General features: G+C 55.5%; 2 protein-coding genes across 7 annotated transcripts; one reads left to right on the top strand and one right to left on the bottom strand.

Annotated features, from left to right (window-relative positions):
• Positions 1-43: 43 nt before the first annotated feature.
• Positions 44-13,466, top strand: INTS11 (integrator complex subunit 11). 5 transcript variants are annotated; one of them, XM_064281075.1, is made up of 18 exons: positions 45-376; positions 4,600-5,007; positions 6,711-6,808; positions 7,097-7,170; positions 7,761-7,989; positions 10,003-10,101; positions 10,184-10,218; positions 10,598-10,736; positions 10,965-11,029; positions 11,114-11,303; positions 11,627-11,710; positions 11,856-11,945; positions 12,052-12,214; positions 12,332-12,439; positions 12,545-12,606; positions 12,714-12,856; positions 12,930-13,059; positions 13,174-13,466. In XM_064281075.1, the coding sequence occupies exons 2-18, from the start codon at positions 4,911-4,913 to the stop codon at positions 13,237-13,239; spliced, it is 1,872 nt and encodes a 623-aa protein (XP_064137145.1). In that variant the 5' UTR covers positions 45-376; positions 4,600-4,910; the 3' UTR covers positions 13,240-13,466. The 5 variants fall into 5 exon arrangements, with proteins under 5 accessions (XP_064137148.1, XP_064137145.1, XP_064137146.1 ...); XM_064281076.1 differs by lacking the exon at positions 4,600-5,007; XM_064281077.1 differs by lacking the exon at positions 11,856-11,945.
• PUSL1 (pseudouridine synthase like 1) lies at positions 13,451-16,802 on the bottom strand. 2 transcript variants are annotated; one of them, XM_064281079.1, is made up of 8 exons: positions 16,685-16,802; positions 16,401-16,458; positions 16,081-16,268; positions 15,746-15,895; positions 15,491-15,661; positions 14,490-14,544; positions 14,235-14,406; positions 13,451-14,094 (listed from the first exon to the last, which is right to left on the bottom strand). In XM_064281079.1, the coding sequence occupies exons 1-8, from the start codon at positions 16,756-16,758 to the stop codon at positions 13,994-13,996; spliced, it is 969 nt and encodes a 322-aa protein (XP_064137149.1). In that variant the 5' UTR covers positions 16,759-16,802; the 3' UTR covers positions 13,451-13,993. The 2 variants fall into 2 exon arrangements, with proteins under 2 accessions (XP_064137149.1, XP_064137150.1); XM_064281080.1 differs by having other exon boundaries at positions 13,451-14,091; positions 16,685-16,800.
• Positions 16,803-16,993: the final 191 nt, after the last annotated feature.

The following is a 16,993-nucleotide window of genomic DNA, read 5'->3' as shown; positions in this document are numbered from 1 at the left end:
GCAAACCAGAAGACGGCGCTGCTGGGGCAGGGGTTGCGCCTGCGCAGTGCTCCGCCGCGCGTCGGGCTCCCGTACAGCCAGCGATCCTGGTGGTCAGGGGTCCTAGTGTGGGGGCGGTGGGGTTGTGCTTGGAACGAGGCGCCGCTGGCTCAGTGATCACTGAGGAGCGGAGCTCGCCCTTCTCCCCGGGGACTGGGGCCTGCGCCCCCCTCGGCCGTTTCCCTTCCCCGGTTCCCTCCCAGCCTAAGTCCCCGCGGGACCCCGAGGACGCGGCGGGAGTTCAGGTGCGGCGTGTCGGCCCGACCCGGCCCTGCACGTGCCCCGAGCCTGGGAGTTCGCCCAGTGAAGATGCCGGAGATCAGAGTCACCCCTCTGGGTAAGCTCAAACCCACCGTCAGGAGGAGCTAGAGGAGATTGGGATTCGAATGGGTGACGATGACCTTTGGTGGAAGTGCCCCGAGCCAGCCCCCCCCCCCGGGAGCCCTTCATCTGTTTTCACTCTTCATCGTCACCACAACCCTGGGGGTTAAGGACTCCTATCCCCATTTTAGGGACTGTGTAGCTGGCTCACAGAAAGCCTCGGTAACTTACTCAAAGCCCACAGCCATCACCGTGTTGTTACTGTTAGGTGTCATCGAATCAGTTCCAACTCATAGCCATCCTATGTACAACACAGCGAAACACTGCTTGGGCCTGCACCACCCTCACAATCATTGTTATGCTTGAGCCCATTGTTGCAGCCACTGTGTCAATCCATCTTGTTGAGTATCTTCGCTTTTTTCTTTGACCCTCTAGTTTACCAACCATGATTTCCTTCTGCAGGGACTGATCCCTCCTGATAACACGTCCAAAGTATGTGAGAGGAAGTCTTGCCATCCTTGCTTCTAAGGAGCATTTTGGTTGTACTTTTTCCAAGAGGGATTTGTTCATTCTTTTGGCAGTCCATGGTATATTCAATATTCTTCTCCGGTACCACAATTCAAAGGCGTCAAATTCTTCTTCGGTCTTCCTTATTCATTATCCAGCTTTCCCATGTATGAGGCAACTGAAAATACTATGGCTTGGATCAGGTGCATCTTAATCCTTAAAGTGACATCTTTGTTTTTTAATACTTTAAAGAGATCTTTTGCTGCAGATTTGCCTAATGTGATGAATATTTTGATTTCTTGACTGCTACTTCCATGGGTGTTGATTGTGATCCAAGTAAAATGAAATCCTTGACAACTTCAATCTTTTTTCCATTTATCGTGTTGCTTATTGGTCCAGTTGTGAGGATTTGTGTTTTCTTTATGCTGAGGTGTAGTCCATACTGAAGGCTATGGATTTCATCAGTAAGTGCTTCAAGTCCTCTTCATTTTCAGCAAGAAAGTTGTGTCATCTGCATATCGCAGGTTGTTAATGAGTTTTCCTCCAACCCTGATGCCGCATTCTTCATATAGTGCAGCTTCTTGAATTATTTTCTCAGCATACAGATTGAATAAATGTGGTGAAAGAATATAACCCTGACACACACTTTTGCTGACTTAAAACCACACAGTATCCCCTTGTTCTGTTTGAGTGACCGCCACTTGATCTATGTACAGGTTCCTCGTGAGCGCAATTAAGTGTTCTAGAATTCCCATTCTTTACGATGTTATCCACAATTTGTTACAATCCACACGGTTGAATGCCTTTGCATAGTCGGTAAAACACAGGTAAACATCTTTCTGGTATTCTCTGCTTTCAGCCAAATCCGTCTGACAACAGCAGTGATATCCCTCATTCCACATCCCCTTCTGAATCCGGCTTGAATTTCTGGCAGTTCCCTGTTGATGTATTGGTGCAACCACTTTTGGATTATCTTCAGCAAAATGTTACTTGCGTGTGATGTTAGTGATGTTGTTCGATAATTCCTCATTCTCTTGAGTCACCTTTCTTTGGTATGGGCACAAATATGAATCTCTTCCAGCCTGTTGGCTACATTTCTTGGCATGGATGAGTGACCACCTCCAGTGCTACAATGATTTGTTGAAACATCTCAATTGGTATTCCATCAATTCCTGGAGACTGGTTTTTCACCAGAGCCTTCCAGGCAGCTTGGACCTCTTCTTTCAGTACCATGGGTTCCTGATCATATGCTATCTCCTGAAATGGTTGATCGTTGACTGATTCTTTTTGGTATAGTGACTGTGTATTCCTTCCATCTTTTTTTTTTTTCCCCCTTCCATCTTCTTTTGATGCTTCCTGAAGTTGCTTAACATTTTCCCCATAGAATCCTGCACTATTGCAGCTCGAGGCTTGAATTTTTTCTTCAGTTTTTTCAGCTTGAGAAATGCCAAGGGTGTACTTCCCTTTTGGTCATCTAACTCAAGGTGTTTGCATATCATTATAATAGTTTACTTTGTCTTCTTGAGCCACCTTTTGAAATTTTCTGTTCAGTTTGTTTATTTCACCGTTTTTTCCATTTGCTTTAGGTGGTCAACATTCAAGAGTGAGTTTCAAAGTCTTTTCTGACATCCATTTTGGTCTTTTCTTTCCTTTTTTTTTAATGATCTCTTGCTTTGTTCATGTATGATGTCCTTGATGTCATTCCACAACTTGTCTGGTCTTTGGTCATTAGTGTTCAATGCATCAAATCTATTCCTGAGATGGTCTCTAAATTAAGGTGTGATATACTCAAGGTCATACTTTGGCTCTCATGGACTTGTTCAAATTTTCTTCAGCTTCAGTTTGAACTTGCATATGAGCAATTGATAGTCTGTTCTGCAACTGGCCCTTGGCCTTGTTCTGACTGATGATACTGAGCTTTTCCATTGTCTCTTTGATTGAATTTGATTCCTGTGTATTCCATCTGGTGAGGTCCAAGGGTATAGTTGCCCTTTATGTTGTTGAAAAAACGTATAAAGTCATTGGTCTTGGAAAATTTTATCGTGTGATTCCGGCATAGCTTCTATCACCAAGGCCATATTTTCCAACTACTGATCCTTCTTTGTTTCCAACTTTCGCATTCCATCACCGGTAATTATTGATCCATCTTGATTGGATGTTTAATCAATTTCAGACTGCAAATCTTCAATTTCTTCACCTTTGGCCTTAGTGGTTGGTATGTAAATGTGAATAACAGTTGTATTAACTGGTCATCCTTCTGGGTGTGTGGTTGTTATCCTATCACTGACAGCGTTGTACTTCAGAATAGATCTTGAAATGTTCTTTTTAATGATGAATGCAATGCCATTCCTCTTCAAGTTGTCAAGCCCTCAAAGTACAACAAACTGACAGATACATGGGGGCAGTCATCACCGTGAGAGGTTCAAATCCAGGCAGTGTTTTTCCGCCACGTGGTACTGCCTGTACATGGGTCCCGGCTTTTAGAATCCTTTCCTGGATGCAGCTTCCTTGGACTCTTAGGGCCGTGCTGAGAGGGGGTGGGGCTGCATGGCATTCCTTCTGTTCTGGTGAGGACACTGAGGCCTGAATCAGTCCCTAGCCTGAGGTCGCTTGGTCAGCGTGTGCGTGGAGATCCTGACCTCTGTTCTGGCTGCTCCTGCAGGTGCCAGCTCTGTGGAGAGTGGTTAAGGGATGGGCTTTGGGGTTGTATTCTGTCCTGCTAGTAGCTGTGTGATGCCACATCTCCATCTCTCTGTATCTGTTCTGACAGTGAGGCAGGTGTGAGCTACCTAATCTCAGAAGGCTCTGAGGTAAAGTGCTCGCCCCCATGCTTGGCACAAAGTCCGTCTTCGGCAGATGCTGCACTGTCCCTGGGCAGTGGTGTGGGAGACCACTCAGAGTCTCTTCCACCCCTGTGACCTCACGGTTGTTTCCTCTGTCAGCGTATTTGCCTCACCTTGCACATCGACCTTTGCCCACCTTTGCCCTTCGTGTCTCCTCTGACCTCACCTCTTGCTCAGCCGTCCACCCTCTCATTCTGTCTTACAGTCTCTCCACTCGGCACTGCTCACACCAGGGTTACCTGCAGCCCCGTTTACCCAATACAGCAATCAGCACTCAGTTCAGCAAAATTAAAAAAAAAATAGCTTTATTTTTTGTAAGACGTACATATGTGCATTATGAAAAGTCTTAATAGGAGTCCCTGATTCTTGCAAATGGTTAATGTGCTCAGCTGATAAACACAAGGTTGGAGGTTTGATTCCACCCAGAGGCACCTTGGAAGAAAGGCTTGGCAATCTACTTCGAAAACATCAGCTATCAAAAATCGTATGGAACACAGTTTTACTCTGACACACATGAAGTCATGATGAGTCATGATTGGCACCATGGCACCTAGTTTAACAGTGCTAAGGAGAAGACGGGGCCCTGGTGGTGCAGTGGTTAAGAGCTTGGCTGCTAACCAAAAGGCTGGCAGTTCAAATCCACCAGCTGCTCTTTGGAAACCCCATGGGGCAGTTCTGCTCTGTCCTGTAGGGTTGCGATGAGTTGGAGTTGACGTGACAGCAATGGGTTTTTTTTAAGGAGAAAAGACTCACTCAAACCTAGGGTCCCAGAAGCAGCTGGGGCCATCCCCTGGATGCCCTGGGCACTCTGTGTGCCTGGTGCCACTCTGGAACCTGCCTCCTTCCCTGGGCAGTATGTCAGGGGCATCTTCCATGTCTGTTCCCACAGCGCTGAGCTTCTCACCAGTGAGTCCCTCCCTGCCCCAGCACAGACACTGAGCTTGGCTCCCAGGCTTCTCAACTTATGCAGCTGTTGGCAGAGCTGCAGTGAATGTCCCACCCCTGGCCTCCAGGACAGAGTGCACGCCCCACGCTTCCACAGGATCACCACCTCCACAGCCTTTTCGACAGCTGTGGCATGGAGTCCCCTCACCTGCTGTGGCCCCATGCCCTCCCCAGTTGCTCTCCAGAGGCTTCTGTGGACTCCTCCTTCCTGGCCCCCATCCCAGCCCACCTCTTTCCCACTGCCTGTTCTTCCTGATGGGGAGCCATGGTGGTACAGTGGTTAAGAACTCAGCTGCTAACCCAGAGTTTGGCAGTTCAAATCTACCAGCTGCTCCTTGGAAACCTCATGGAGGTATTTCTTCACTGTTCTGTAGGGTTGCTATGAGCTGAAACTGACTTGATGGCAATGGGTTTGCGTTTTTCTTTTTTGGTTCTCTCTGACAGCACTTTCTTATGGCTTCAGTTACCCCACATCTGCACTTGGGTCACCCCAAAGCCACCTTACCACCATGAAAACAAACCCTTTCTGCTCACCCATTTTTCCTTTGCCAGTTACACCTGCGCAGCTCCCGGGCAACAGGCGCCCAGGCAGCAGGTTGACACCCAGTATCACAGGCGCTTCCAGCACAGGGCCTGTGCGCTGCTCCCCTGTCCTGGCTCCCCCATCCTTTTCAAGAGGAAGTCCCTGTGGTGGTGCTGCAGTGCCCGAGCCCCCACTGCCCCCGTACCCCCACTGTGTTTTCACTTTGCTACTTGTGGCTGTTGCCATCTGCCGCCCTGGACATGGTTCTTATTGATGAGTTCGTTATCCCTCCTCAACCTGGAATGTAAACTCTGTGCGGACAGGGATTTCCCTTCTCTTTTTTCCCCTCCTAACTGACTCCTGCCCTCCCATGTGCCCCAGACTCTGCTCCTCACTTCTCCCTGTGATTGCTGTGGGACCTGCTAGGAGGTAGGACGGCCAGGCCCTAAGAACCAGGTTCTTGGGTCAGAAAATGGGCCCTGGCCCATTGAGGGCCACGTGCCCTGGGTGGATCCTGAAACTGCTCGGGTTCTCAGTTCCTGATCTGTGAGGGACAGCCCTCCTCTCCACAGATGCCTGTTGAGGCACAGCTCAGGGCGGGGGATGCTGCTGAGAGGAGACAGACAGGTCCATCCTCGTCAGGCTCACGCTTCAGTGAGGGGCAGAGCAGACTTGTAGGAAGACCCCAGACCATGTGGGGTGGGGGCAGGGTGCAGGGCACAAGGCTGCCATGGCCTGCTGTTGTCCTGATCAACTATGGCCTGGTCACCTTATCGTGTATAGTACTAACAGCCAGACATTTGGGTGGCTGGCAGAGGGAGGCACTTGGGATTCCAGGAGAGCATCATCTGCTGTTGTCAGGCCCTGCCGAGGGTCCCTTCCCTTGCAGACCTGTTGGTGGGGATGCTGCTGTGGCCTGGGGTGGAGTGTTGCGCTGTGGTTGGGCATAGCTACTCTGGCTGGGCATTGTCAGACGGGAGGCTGATCTCCTGCCTTGGGGCACCCAGACCTTGGGCGCCCAGGCCTCTCCCAGCTTAGGGGTGGCCCTAGGGAGGGCCGTGTGTCTGCAGGCTGCCGAGGGCCTTGGGGAGGGCGCTGTGGCCCTGGAGCACCGTCTCACCTCTGTTGAGCACTGCACGCTACCCATTCTTGGCCTTCGAGGATGTGAGCCCCAGTGGGCAGGCTGCGACCTTGAGTGGTGAGGGGTTTCCCCCTCTATCCCAGCCACACATGGGGTGGCGGGGGGTGGTGGGCACCAGCCTAGGTCTCTTGCCTGGCTTAGAGCCCCAGTCACCCTCACTCTGCATACTCGCTGCCACCCAAGCTGTCCCTACCCCACTCTGCAGAGATCGTGGCACCCCCACCTCAGCGTGCAAGGATTGTGCACCAGGTGGGAGGCTGGGAGGAGGTGGGACAGGCAGGTCGAGGTCTTGGGACGGTGGGTAGTGCTTGGAGCCTGCTCGTGGGGGACGGTGGCACAGGGGTCTGGGGAAGAGACACGGCGGCCACCCTCACCCCCACTCCCCGAGCAGGGGCTGGCCAGGACGTGGGCCGCAGCTGTATCCTGGTCTCTGTCGCGGGCAAGAACGTCATGCTGGACTGTGGGATGCACATGGGCTTCAACGACGATGTGAGTGCTACAAGTTCCGCGGACGGTCCTGTCATCTGCCTGACCCTGTCACCTGTCAGCCGCAGACCCCTCGCCGGGCTCTCCCAGGCCTTAGATGGCAGTGAGGCGTGGGCGCGTGGTCTCGGAGCTGTCTGCCCACTCTGGGGTCAGAATGTGCTGGTGTCCTGGGACCGGCCCCTGTTCTTTTGTTGAGTCTTTACCCTGCCACCGGCCTTCCCACCCCGGGCCGCCCACAGACCCAGAGGCTGGCCTGCCGCATCCTGATCCCTCTCCTTGACATTTCTGCAGAGGCGCTTCCCTGACTTCTCCTACATCACTCAGAACGGCCGGCTGACCGATTTCCTCGACTGTGTGATCATCAGGTGAGCCGCGCTGTGCCCGACAGGTCCCTCCTCTGCCAGCTGCTGGTGAGAGTGCTGCCTTGGCGCCCCCTTCACGGTGGACCCCAAACAGTGTTTTATGCCTGGGAGGCCGCAGGCCATGGGTGGTGGGCTGCCTGGGGCCCCCTGTGTGATGTGTGCCTGTGGGTTGCACCTGAGGGTGTCCCCTGGAAGATCAGGCTCCGCCCTGGTTCTTCCTCAGCCTTCCGCTTGCCTCAAAGCCTCAGTGTTCACAGACACGCTCGGGACCTTCCCTCTGCCCCAGGCCCTGTCCCCGCCTCCAACCACCCAGGTCATGCGTCACCTCTGCATCGAGGTCTCCTTGACCCTGTGGAGGTCAGCAGCTCTTTACTTGCCTGAGCTTTCATTTACGTTCTTTGTAAACCATCTGCTAAACACTTGGGCTGTCAGTTCCAGTAAGATAGAGGTTTGTCTGCTGTGCTCATTCCTAGTCCGCGGTACTTAGAACTGGGCCTGCTGCATAGCAGGCACTCAGCGAGGAAGGGAGGGAGCCCAGAGCTGTGGGAAGGGAGGGGCGGGATACCCCAAGTTGAGCCCCCTTCCTCCTGCAGCCACTTCCACCTGGACCACTGTGGGGCGCTTCCCTACTTCAGCGAGATGGTGGGCTATGACGGGCCCATCTACATGACGCCCCCCACCCAGGCCATCTGTCCCATCCTGCTGGAGGACTACCGGAAGATTGCCGTGGACAAGAAGGGCGAGGCCAACTTCTTCACCTCCCAGATGATCAAGGACTGCATGAAGAAGGTGGTGGCTGTCCACCTGCACCAGACGGTCCAGGTCAGGCCTGCGCCAGCCCACCTGTACATCCTGAGTCACCTGGGGGCTGGCCAGCTGCACTGTCCTCCTCCTCTGTCTGCAGGCAGCAGTGGGCAACTGCCCTGGGCTCAGACTAGGCTCCGCATTTAGCCAGGGTGGGGGTGGTGGGCACCCAGGAAGGCTTTGGGGGTGTGGGCTGGGTCTCCAGAGCTGTGTGTGGAGGTGAGCGGTCAGATTCGGTAACATTTCCCCCAACTGTGGGTTTGTCTGTTTCTCCTCCTGGTCTGTGGGTTTTCCTTTTTATATTGTGACACGTTTATATGTATCCCCATCTTGGATTATTTTGTCCTTCCACTTGGAAATTTTTTGAGTTGAAATACATCTTAATAATGCTTTTTTGTCTTGAAACCTACTTTCTTGGTAATTTAGTTAGACTTTCTTGGTTGTCACATTTGTGTGGTATACTTTATTCCATCTTTCTACTTTCATCTTTTCTGCGTCACATTTTCGGGGTGGCTCTTTCGGGTAGCATGTCATGGGGCTTTGTTTTGTACCCAGTCTGTAACCTGTCTTTCAAACGGAGCATTTAGACTCCCCGTTGAGTACAGCCCTGATATACTTGGGTTTAGATGTGCCTGATTACCTTTGCTTCTTACTTGTCCTGCTTGTTCTGTTTCTTTCTCTCCTTTATAGCCTTTTTTGGGGATTTTTTTTTTTTTTTATTCCATTTCCCTCCTTAGGCTGTTGGTAATTGCATGCTTTTACCGTCTGCTCACTGGTAGAGATTACAAAGTGCATCCAAGACTTCACAAAGACTTAATGTTACTTGGGACCTTTGAAACACAGTAAATAATCGTTAGTTGTGCGGGATAATCAGTGCTTGCTCAGTTTTGTCCATCTGTCCACGCTCTTCGTTGCTCCTCACTACTCCCTGCATTCTTCAGCCTGCTGTCTGGGATGATTCACCTCCTGCTTGGAGGTGATGAATTCTCTCCATTAGTCTACATATGTATTTATTTTACCCTCATTCTTGAAGGACTTGTTTCATTGGGTCTAGAATGCTAGGCTGGCTGTTATTTTCTTAATAAGTCATTCAGTCTGTTATGAAGGGTGTCTCCTTCTCATTGGTGTTTGCAGTTGCTCTGTGATGAGCGTACATCTGGTTTCCGTCTTACTGAGCTCAAGGTCCTCTCGAGTCTGGCTGGATGCCTATCATCAGCTTTCTTCAGATGTTTTTTCTGCCCCCATCTTGCTCCCCTCCCTGGGGGCTCCGACTACGGAACTTCAGGCCCTCTCTCTCCAGATCCTGCATCCACGCCATGGCAGGGCTGTGGGCTCTCGATGGGACAGGGCTCCTCCTCACTACTGTCCTCCATCAGGGCAGTTACCCGCCCTTGGCATCTCCAAGCTTCTGTCTGTGGAACCCTCGTGGTGCAGTGGTTAAGAGCTCAGCTGCTAACCCAAAGGTCAGCAGTTCGAATCCACCAGGCACTCTTTGGAAACCCTATGGGGTAGTTCTACTCTGTCCTGCAGGGTAGCTATGATCCGGAATCAACTCAGCGGCACAAGGTTTGGTTTTATCTGTCTGTGCTGCATGCTGGATGTGTATTCAAATATATTAGCAATTCTCTTCTTGGTTATATATCATCTACTATTAAGTGAAAACCACTGGTTCTTAATTTGGTATGTTACTGTTATTGGTCTTAGAATTTCTACATTTTTTTAATCAAAATTCTTCTTTCATTTGTTTGAATATATAAGTAACAGTCATTTTAAAGTCCACATCTGATAATTCCATTTTGAGGAGCCCATTTCTTTAGTTTGTTTGTCTTGTTTTGTATCTGTATCTCATCTCTTGGGTCTTGAGTACTGGACGTTGTGTGTAAAAAACGAAAAGCTGAGAAGCTCCGAGTGATGTGATCTGCGGCCAGCCCGGCCCTTTCTGCCTCCCTAGCCCCTCTGCTATCTTTCTTCTCAGCTGCCCTCCTCCCTAGCACAGCTCACAGGCCTAAGCTCTGTCTTCTCTCTCCACAGGTAGATGACGAACTAGAAATCAAGGCCTACTACGCAGGCCATGTGCTTGGGGCAGCCATGTTCCAGATTAAAGTAGGCTCTGAGTCTGTGGTTTACACGGTGAGTGGAGGCTTTGGGCTATGGTGAGGCTGTGGGTGTTTGGTGGGACAGGGCTTCTCTCACTGCCATCCTTCTCCATCAGGGCGATTACAACATGACCCCGGACCGGCACTTGGGGTGAGTGGCCAGTGCATTTGTTTCACCCAGTGGGGTTCTTCCCCAGAGCCTGGCCTCCCGAGAGGGGGCAGGGAGCAGCACCTGAGCAGCCAGTGGGTACCATGCTAGCACTCCTTGGGCATCACCTCCACCCCTGGGCCGCCACCTCCTCCCCCTGCTCCCCACCCCCCGATGCTCCTGGTGTCTGGACCACTTGTACAGAGGAGGCTGGCTCCCGGCAGGAGGGGCCTGGAGGGCTGCTGGCTGTGAGTGGGGCTGGGGTCAGTTTGTTGATCCCGACCCTGTGGGCATCCAGTGCTGCGTGGCTCTATCTGTTCAGCTTGAGGGAGGTGGACAGGGGCCTATGCTGTGGGGACAGTCTCTCCCATTTCTGTCCCAGGGCCGCCTGGATCGACAGGTGCCGTCCCAACCTGCTCATCACAGAGTCCACATATGCCACGACCATTCGTGACTCTAAGCGTTGCCGTGAGAGGGATTTCCTGAAGAAGGTCCACGAGACCGTGGAGCGTGGTGGGAAGGTGACTACTGGCCAGGGACAGTGAGGGTGGGCCCTGGGGTCTGTGCAGCTCCAGCCCCCAGAGGTGCCTGGTCTCGCCCTCTTAAGGCACAGGGGCTCTGGCCATCAGAGCCACCAATGTGGGTTGCCTGGCTGCTCCTCCGAGAGTAACCACAGTGAGCTCTGTGCCACAGGTGTGGCCAGGGCTCCCTGCCTCACTGACCTCTCTGAGCCCGCCATGCCTCCCCAGGTGCTGATCCCCGTGTTTGCACTGGGCCGTGCCCAGGAGCTCTGCATCCTGCTGGAGACCTTCTGGTAGGTATGGCCAGGACAGGCCTGGCCTTCTGGGGGAAGAAGGGGGTTCAGAGCTGCTGTACTGACAGTTGGGTGGGTCCACAGGGAGCGGATGAACCTGAAGGCACCCATCTACTTCTCCACGGGCCTGACTGAGAAGGCCAACCACTACTACAAGCTCTTCATCACCTGGACCAACCAGAAGATCCGGAAAACCTTCGTCCAGAGGAACATGTTTGAGTTCAAGCACATTAAGGCCTTTGACCGAGCGTTTGCGGACAACCCTGGCCCAATGGTGGGGCTCTGGTGGGAAAGGTGTGGGCAGGGGCAGCCGCCCTGTGTCTGTTGCTGGTGGGAAGGCTGGGGGCTCCAGGTTGGCGGTCCACACGTCCACCTGCAGGGGACTGATGGGCAGCTGGGTGGAGAGAGGTCCTGTCTGCAGATGTTCTGGGGCAGTAGGGGGCACCTGTGCTTTGGGACAACTAAGTGGGTCAGCGGTGGGTGGACTATAGATAGGAGCAAGATCAGGTCAGGCTCTGGACCTGGCTGGCTCTGCACAGCACCCAGACTCCCAGGGTGTGCCCCTCACACACTAACCAACCCCACGCCCACTCCCAGGTGGTGTTTGCCACACCAGGGATGCTGCATGCCGGCCAGTCTCTGCAGATCTTCCGGAAGTGGGCAGGGAACGAGAAGAACATGGTGAGGGTCCAGGAGGGAGGGTTCCGGCACACCAACCATTGTGGTGTGTGGCAAGACTGAGCCTGGCAGGGTCTGCAGCAGGGCTGGGGGTGCATTTGGGGAGGCCGAGGCAGAGCATGCTCCACGTCCCTCCTGCCCACTGCAGGTCATCATGCCTGGCTACTGTGTGCAGGGCACCGTGGGCCATAAGATTCTCAGTGGGCAGCGCAAGCTGGAGATGGAGGGGCGGCAGGTGGTGAGCACCTACCCCATTCAGGGGCTTGATGGGGCGGGTGGTATCCCCTGGGGTGGGCAGGGTCCTCTCCAGCTGCACTATGGTGACACTGCCATCTGCCCCACAGCTGGAGGTCAAGATGCAGGTGGAATACATGTCATTCAGCGCTCACGCGGACGCCAAGGGCATCATGCAGCTCATCGGGCAGGCAGAGCCTGAGCACGTGCTCCTGGTGCACGGCGAGGCCAAGAAGATGGAGTTCCTGAAGCAGAAGATTGAACAGGAGTTCCGTAGGCACCAGAGGGAGTGGCGGGAAGGTCCCAGTGCGAAGGGGAGCACACTGTGGACGGGGGTGCTGGCAGGGCTGGCCAGACTTGGACTGAGGTCTGCTCTGCTCACCTGTCCAGGAGTGAACTGCTATATGCCAGCCAATGGCGAGACAGTGACGCTGCCTACGAGCCCCAGCATTCCTGTGGGCATTTCGCTGGGGCTGCTGAAGCGGGAGATGGCACAAGGTACACTGGGTGGTGAGGCAGGCAGGTGGACAGCAATGTGGGTGAGCTATACCAGGCAACAGGGTGGACAGCTCCCCTACCGACAGCTGTGGTTCCTGCCCACAGGGATGCTCCCCGACGCCAAGAGGCCCCGGCTACTGCAGGGCACCCTGATCATGAAGGACAGTGTAAGCGCGGGTGGGCGGTCCCTGTGTGGGGAGAACCCTGACCCTGTATACTGCGTTCCTTGTCCCCACACGCTGTTCCCTGACCCTGTTCCACCCCACCCCTGTAGAATTTCCGGCTGGTGTCCTCAGAACAAGCTCTCAAGGAGCTGGGGCTGGCTGAACACCAGCTCCGCTTCACCTGTCGTGTGCACCTGCATGATGCCCGAAAGGAGCAGGAGACGGTGATGCGTGTCTACAGTCACCTCAAGAGGTGACAGCCCTGCCCCAGCCCGCATCCCCGTCCTGGCCCCAGGGCAAAGGCTCACCATGCCCCTTTTCCGCAGCATCCTCAAAGACCACTGTGTGCAGCACCTGCCTGATGGCTCAGTGACTGTGGAGTCCATCCTTATCCAGGCTGCTGCCCATTCAGAGGACCCTGGCACCAAGGTGCTGCTGGTCTCCTGGACCTACCAGGTAGGTGGCCGCAGAGGTGCTGGGCCCCAGGGGCACAGTGCTGGGTGTGGGCAGCGTGGGTGGCAAGTAGGAAGGTAGGGCCCACCCGGCAGCTGCTCCCTTGCCTCCCTGCAGGATGAGGAGCTGGGGAGCTACCTCACATCACTACTCAAGAAGGGCCTTCCCCAGGCTCCCAGCTGAGGCCCCAGCAGGCCTGCTACCTCTACCTCTGCCCACTGAGAGCCCAGCCTCTGCTCCAGGACAGTGTCAGCACCCAGGGATCTGGCTGCTGTGTCCCCCTGGGTGAGCAGAGCCCATGGTAGGGCCACAGCCCTTCCAGCACCTGGGGATAAGGCCTGTGGTATGGGTGCTCCTACTAAGAGGGTGCTTCCGACTAAAACATAAATGAGCGTTATTATCTCTGAGCTTTTATTTGTCTCTTTGAGTCTCCTGGGAAATAGGGGGAAGCTCCTGTGTAGTTTCCAGTAAAGGCAGGCCTCTGGGGGCTCCCTTGCTGCTAACCACCTTGGGGGTGGGTGCCAGGCCTGACAGCAAGAGACACTAACATATACTCCATTCCACAATGGCGCCCAGCTTGTGGGCACTGGGTTCCAAGGGGGTGCAGGGAGACTGAGAACATCTCCACATGCACATGGCTGAGATAAGAAGCCAAGGAGGCTGCAACCTGGTGGTTATGAAGGGGCAGGCCCCTGCAGGGTATGGTGGCACTCAAAACTGCCCCAGAAGCCATGGTTCCCCTGAGCCAGGGGTTGAGGGTCAGTTGTGGTTTCCACTCTATTGGCCTGCAGTACACAGAGGCCAGGAGCCTTGGGGCCTGCAAAAGGCAGGCCCTGGGACATGCTCTGTCGTGTGCAGGGAGGGGGTTCACTCCTCTGTGCAGGTGCTGCCTCCTGGTATCCAGGAGTGTGGCAGTCGGGACCCACACGTGGAGCCTTCACACAGGACCTCCACTGCTGAGGTCCCTGGGCTGGCTGGAGGCTCCCCTGTGCCAAGCTCCTGGGCCTTCCCACTGGGCCCAGTCCAAACTCCTGTCTGCTAATAAGATAAGAAAGCTGTGACTGCACTGCCACCAAAAGCCCCACAGGATCTGTGCCTCCTCCCCAGCAAGGACCGCCCCCAAAAGGGGTTGGGCAGGGGGAGACACAGCTGGGCCCACCCAGTCCCATGTCTCTCACCGAGGTCTCCAAGGCCTGGGTACCGCACCGCCATCAGGAACAGGCCGTGGGCTGGGGCCACACGTGTCTGGTGCTTGCCCAAGGGGTCCCTACTTTCAAGGATCGCCTTCACCTGGGCAGGCATCAGCATCCCCAGCCCCACAGCCACCAATACCGCTGTCATTCTCCGCACCTGCAACACCAAAGTCAACCTGCTGGGTCAGCCCAAGCCCCTTCACCCCTTCCCCCCACCCCCCCCCGCCGGACGGAGCCCACCTGCCGGTACAAGAAGGACTGGCTTTCAAACTCCAGGTTCCAGAACTGCAGCGCCCTGGGGACAAGGGCAGCATGATGTCTTGCGATGTCTGACTGAGGCGCTAAGTGAGGCCACGCAGGGCAAAGTAGGGAAGAGCCAAGGCACTGGGCCAGCAAGTGCTAAATTCTGGGACTCGGACAAACTCCAGTCCTCACGGCTTCTAAGCCCTGGGAACCCTCAGTGACCACCCAACCCCCAACTGAAACCACTGGGAAGGGGACTAAAACCAGAAAACAGGCTCCTGAAAAGGGAGAAATAGATTGCTGCAGGGGCAGGGGAAGGGACTTAGATGCTGAGAGGGCGGCCTGGCCTGGGACCACTACCCAGCCAGCCCTAGGGCTCTCAGAAGGAGATACTGAGAGGCTGAGATCCTGACGGGGTTCCAGAGGAGCTGAAGGCAGGCAAGCATCAGCTCATCTGCTGAATACGGGAACACACACCAGTGTGCTTGGCAGGAATCCAGACTCCCCCTGCAGAAGTCCCTCCTCCCTGAGAACTGGCCCCAGCAGCTACCACCTGCCTGGAGGCGTCCTTGGTGAGTAGAGGCAGCAGAAGTCACCCGGAACCACCAGCCTTGAAAGCTCTGCCCCCCCATGGAACCTTTTCAGCAGCCGCCAAAATCCATCCGCTGGATGGCCAGCTTGGGGCAGGGTGGGGGCTTGCAAAGAAAGAGAACATTCTCTGTTCTCTGTCCCCAGCCTCCCTGGACCCTACACCCAGGGAGGCCACACCTGCAGGCTCACAGCCGTTTGGGCCACAACCTTCCGGCTAGGTATAGGGTGACCGCCACCTAGCTGGGCCTGGTGGATGTCTGAAGTCCTGGCCTCCTCTGGTCTCCATCTCTGCTCCTGCACTGCCTACGTGTACGGTGAGGGGCTGGGGCTCCATTGAGCTCCCAGCAGCTTTCAGATTTGGTGTTGGTGACCACAGAGACACAATTGAGGTGGAACCCCTTTCTCACCTGTTCTCCTGGGGACTGACAAAGGGGCTAGCATGCCCAGGGGACACGGTGGCACGCCGCAGTGTGCGCACTGAGCTCCTGGCTGGGCTGCCAGCTGACTGGAAAGCACTGAAGTCATGTGTCCCCAGGAGGTGCTGGGCAGCCTCCTGCATGGCGGCCACATCCAAGCTCCTGTGACAGGAAGCCAGGTGCGTAGTCAGGTGGGAGGGCCAGCCAGGTGGGCCTACCAGTCCCCTCCCCACCCACAACACTCACTCAGCCCGAAGAGCCCAGCACAGGTTTCGTTCAAACACAGACAGCTGGTCTGGCTGGGGGCAGCCAGTGGCCAAGCGATACAGGTAGGTCCTGGATGTGGCTGTGTGGCGGGCATGGAAGTCACTGGGCACCCTGAAGGCCTGCACCACCCTGTAGAGCACAGTGGGCTGCACTGGGGAAGGACCTCACCATTCTGTCCAGGAGAAACCTCTGGGCTATGCCCACCACTACCACCACCGAGGAGCTCTGTCCAGACACAAAGTCGTTCCTGATCTCCAGCCTGTAGTGGGCAGAAATCAGCCAGCCTTAGCAAGTAGACAAGTTGCCAGGCATACCTGATGGCCGGGTGTCTCATGTGGCCGTTGAGGGCCTCAACCAGGATCTCAGGGGAGAAGGGTGGCTGGCCCGGGCGCCGCTGGACATCCAAGTGGGCTGAGTTGCTCAGTGCGTGGACGCCAGCATCTGTGCGGCTGGAGATGGTAAACCTGACGGGCTCGACGGAATTCAGCCGCTCTGCGGCCTCCTGCAGGATAGAGTAGCTGGGCCCGGGAGAGTGGCACGGAGGGGCCCAGGGCCGAAGCCCCGAGGGCGGCTCCTCCTCCCACAGGCACCCGTGGGGCTCCATCTGCCCTCACAAAAACAGCCGGGGCCTCACCTCCAGGAAGTTCTGGACTCCGACGGCACGCTGGGCGCCCCTGACCGCAGCGACTCCGCTGCAGAGGCGGGCGGAGGTCACTACCGAGGCCGCGCCATCCAGCCCCGCCCGCCCTCGGACGCCAAACACAAAGCCGTTTCCTTTCCCCGCCCCCCGCCCCGAATGCTTGGATCGCCTCTCCAGAGCCACATCCGAGCGCGCCGATCCTAAATTTAGCCCCCACGCCCCCGCCCAGCCCAGGGCTCGTCTGCTCTGCCTGCGCGCGGCGAGGCGGCAGGACGTACTTGAAGGCGGTGCCCCTGTACTGGAAGTACACAAGGTAGCGCGCCCGCATAGAGCCTGCCGGGACCGAGCCCATGCCCGGACCGAACCCTGCCGAGCCCCCAGAGGGTGCAAACCGCACGTGGGACCGCGCGCGCGCACGCACGCACCTGGGCCACGCCCCCGGCGTGCCTGCGCATGCGCGCTCCCCCCGCTCCGCGGCCCTCCCAAGACTGGGAAGTGGGGGGGGGAGCGGGGGTGGAGGTGGGGGGTGGGGCCACGTTTGGGGAGCCAAAACCAAACCCAATGCCTCGGAGTTCATTGCACTCATT

This window comes from Loxodonta africana, chromosome 3, assembly GCF_030014295.1.
Source record: "Loxodonta africana isolate mLoxAfr1 chromosome 3, mLoxAfr1.hap2, whole genome shotgun sequence".
Lineage (NCBI taxonomy): Eukaryota > Metazoa > Chordata > Mammalia > Proboscidea > Elephantidae > Loxodonta > Loxodonta africana.
The sequence above is the reverse complement of the archived record's forward strand: the minus strand, read 5'-3'. Positions and strand labels throughout refer to the sequence as shown.

Excerpts from the sequence above, each read along its gene's own strand:
- PUSL1 (XM_064281079.1), bottom strand. The coding sequence starts at position 16,758 with ATGGGCTCGGTCCCGGCAGGCTCTATGCGGGCGCGCTACCTTGTGTAC. Across the intron at positions 16,269-16,400 it reads GAGTCCAGAACTTCCTGGAG|GAGGCCGCAGAGCGGCTGAA; the intron begins GTGAGGCCCCGG and ends TCTATCCTGCAG. Across the intron at positions 15,896-16,080 it reads ATGAGACACCCGGCCATCAG|GGTGGTGCAGGCCTTCAGGG; the intron begins GTATGCCTGGCA and ends TGTGCTCTACAG.
- INTS11 (XM_064281075.1), top strand. The coding sequence starts at position 4,911 with ATGGGGAGCCATGGTGGTACAGTGGTTAAGAACTCAGCTGCTAACCCA. Across the intron at positions 11,030-11,113 it reads ATCCTGCTGGAGACCTTCTG|GGAGCGGATGAACCTGAAGG; the intron begins GTAGGTATGGCC and ends GTGGGTCCACAG. Across the intron at positions 13,060-13,173 it reads TGGTCTCCTGGACCTACCAG|GATGAGGAGCTGGGGAGCTA; the intron begins GTAGGTGGCCGC and ends GCCTCCCTGCAG.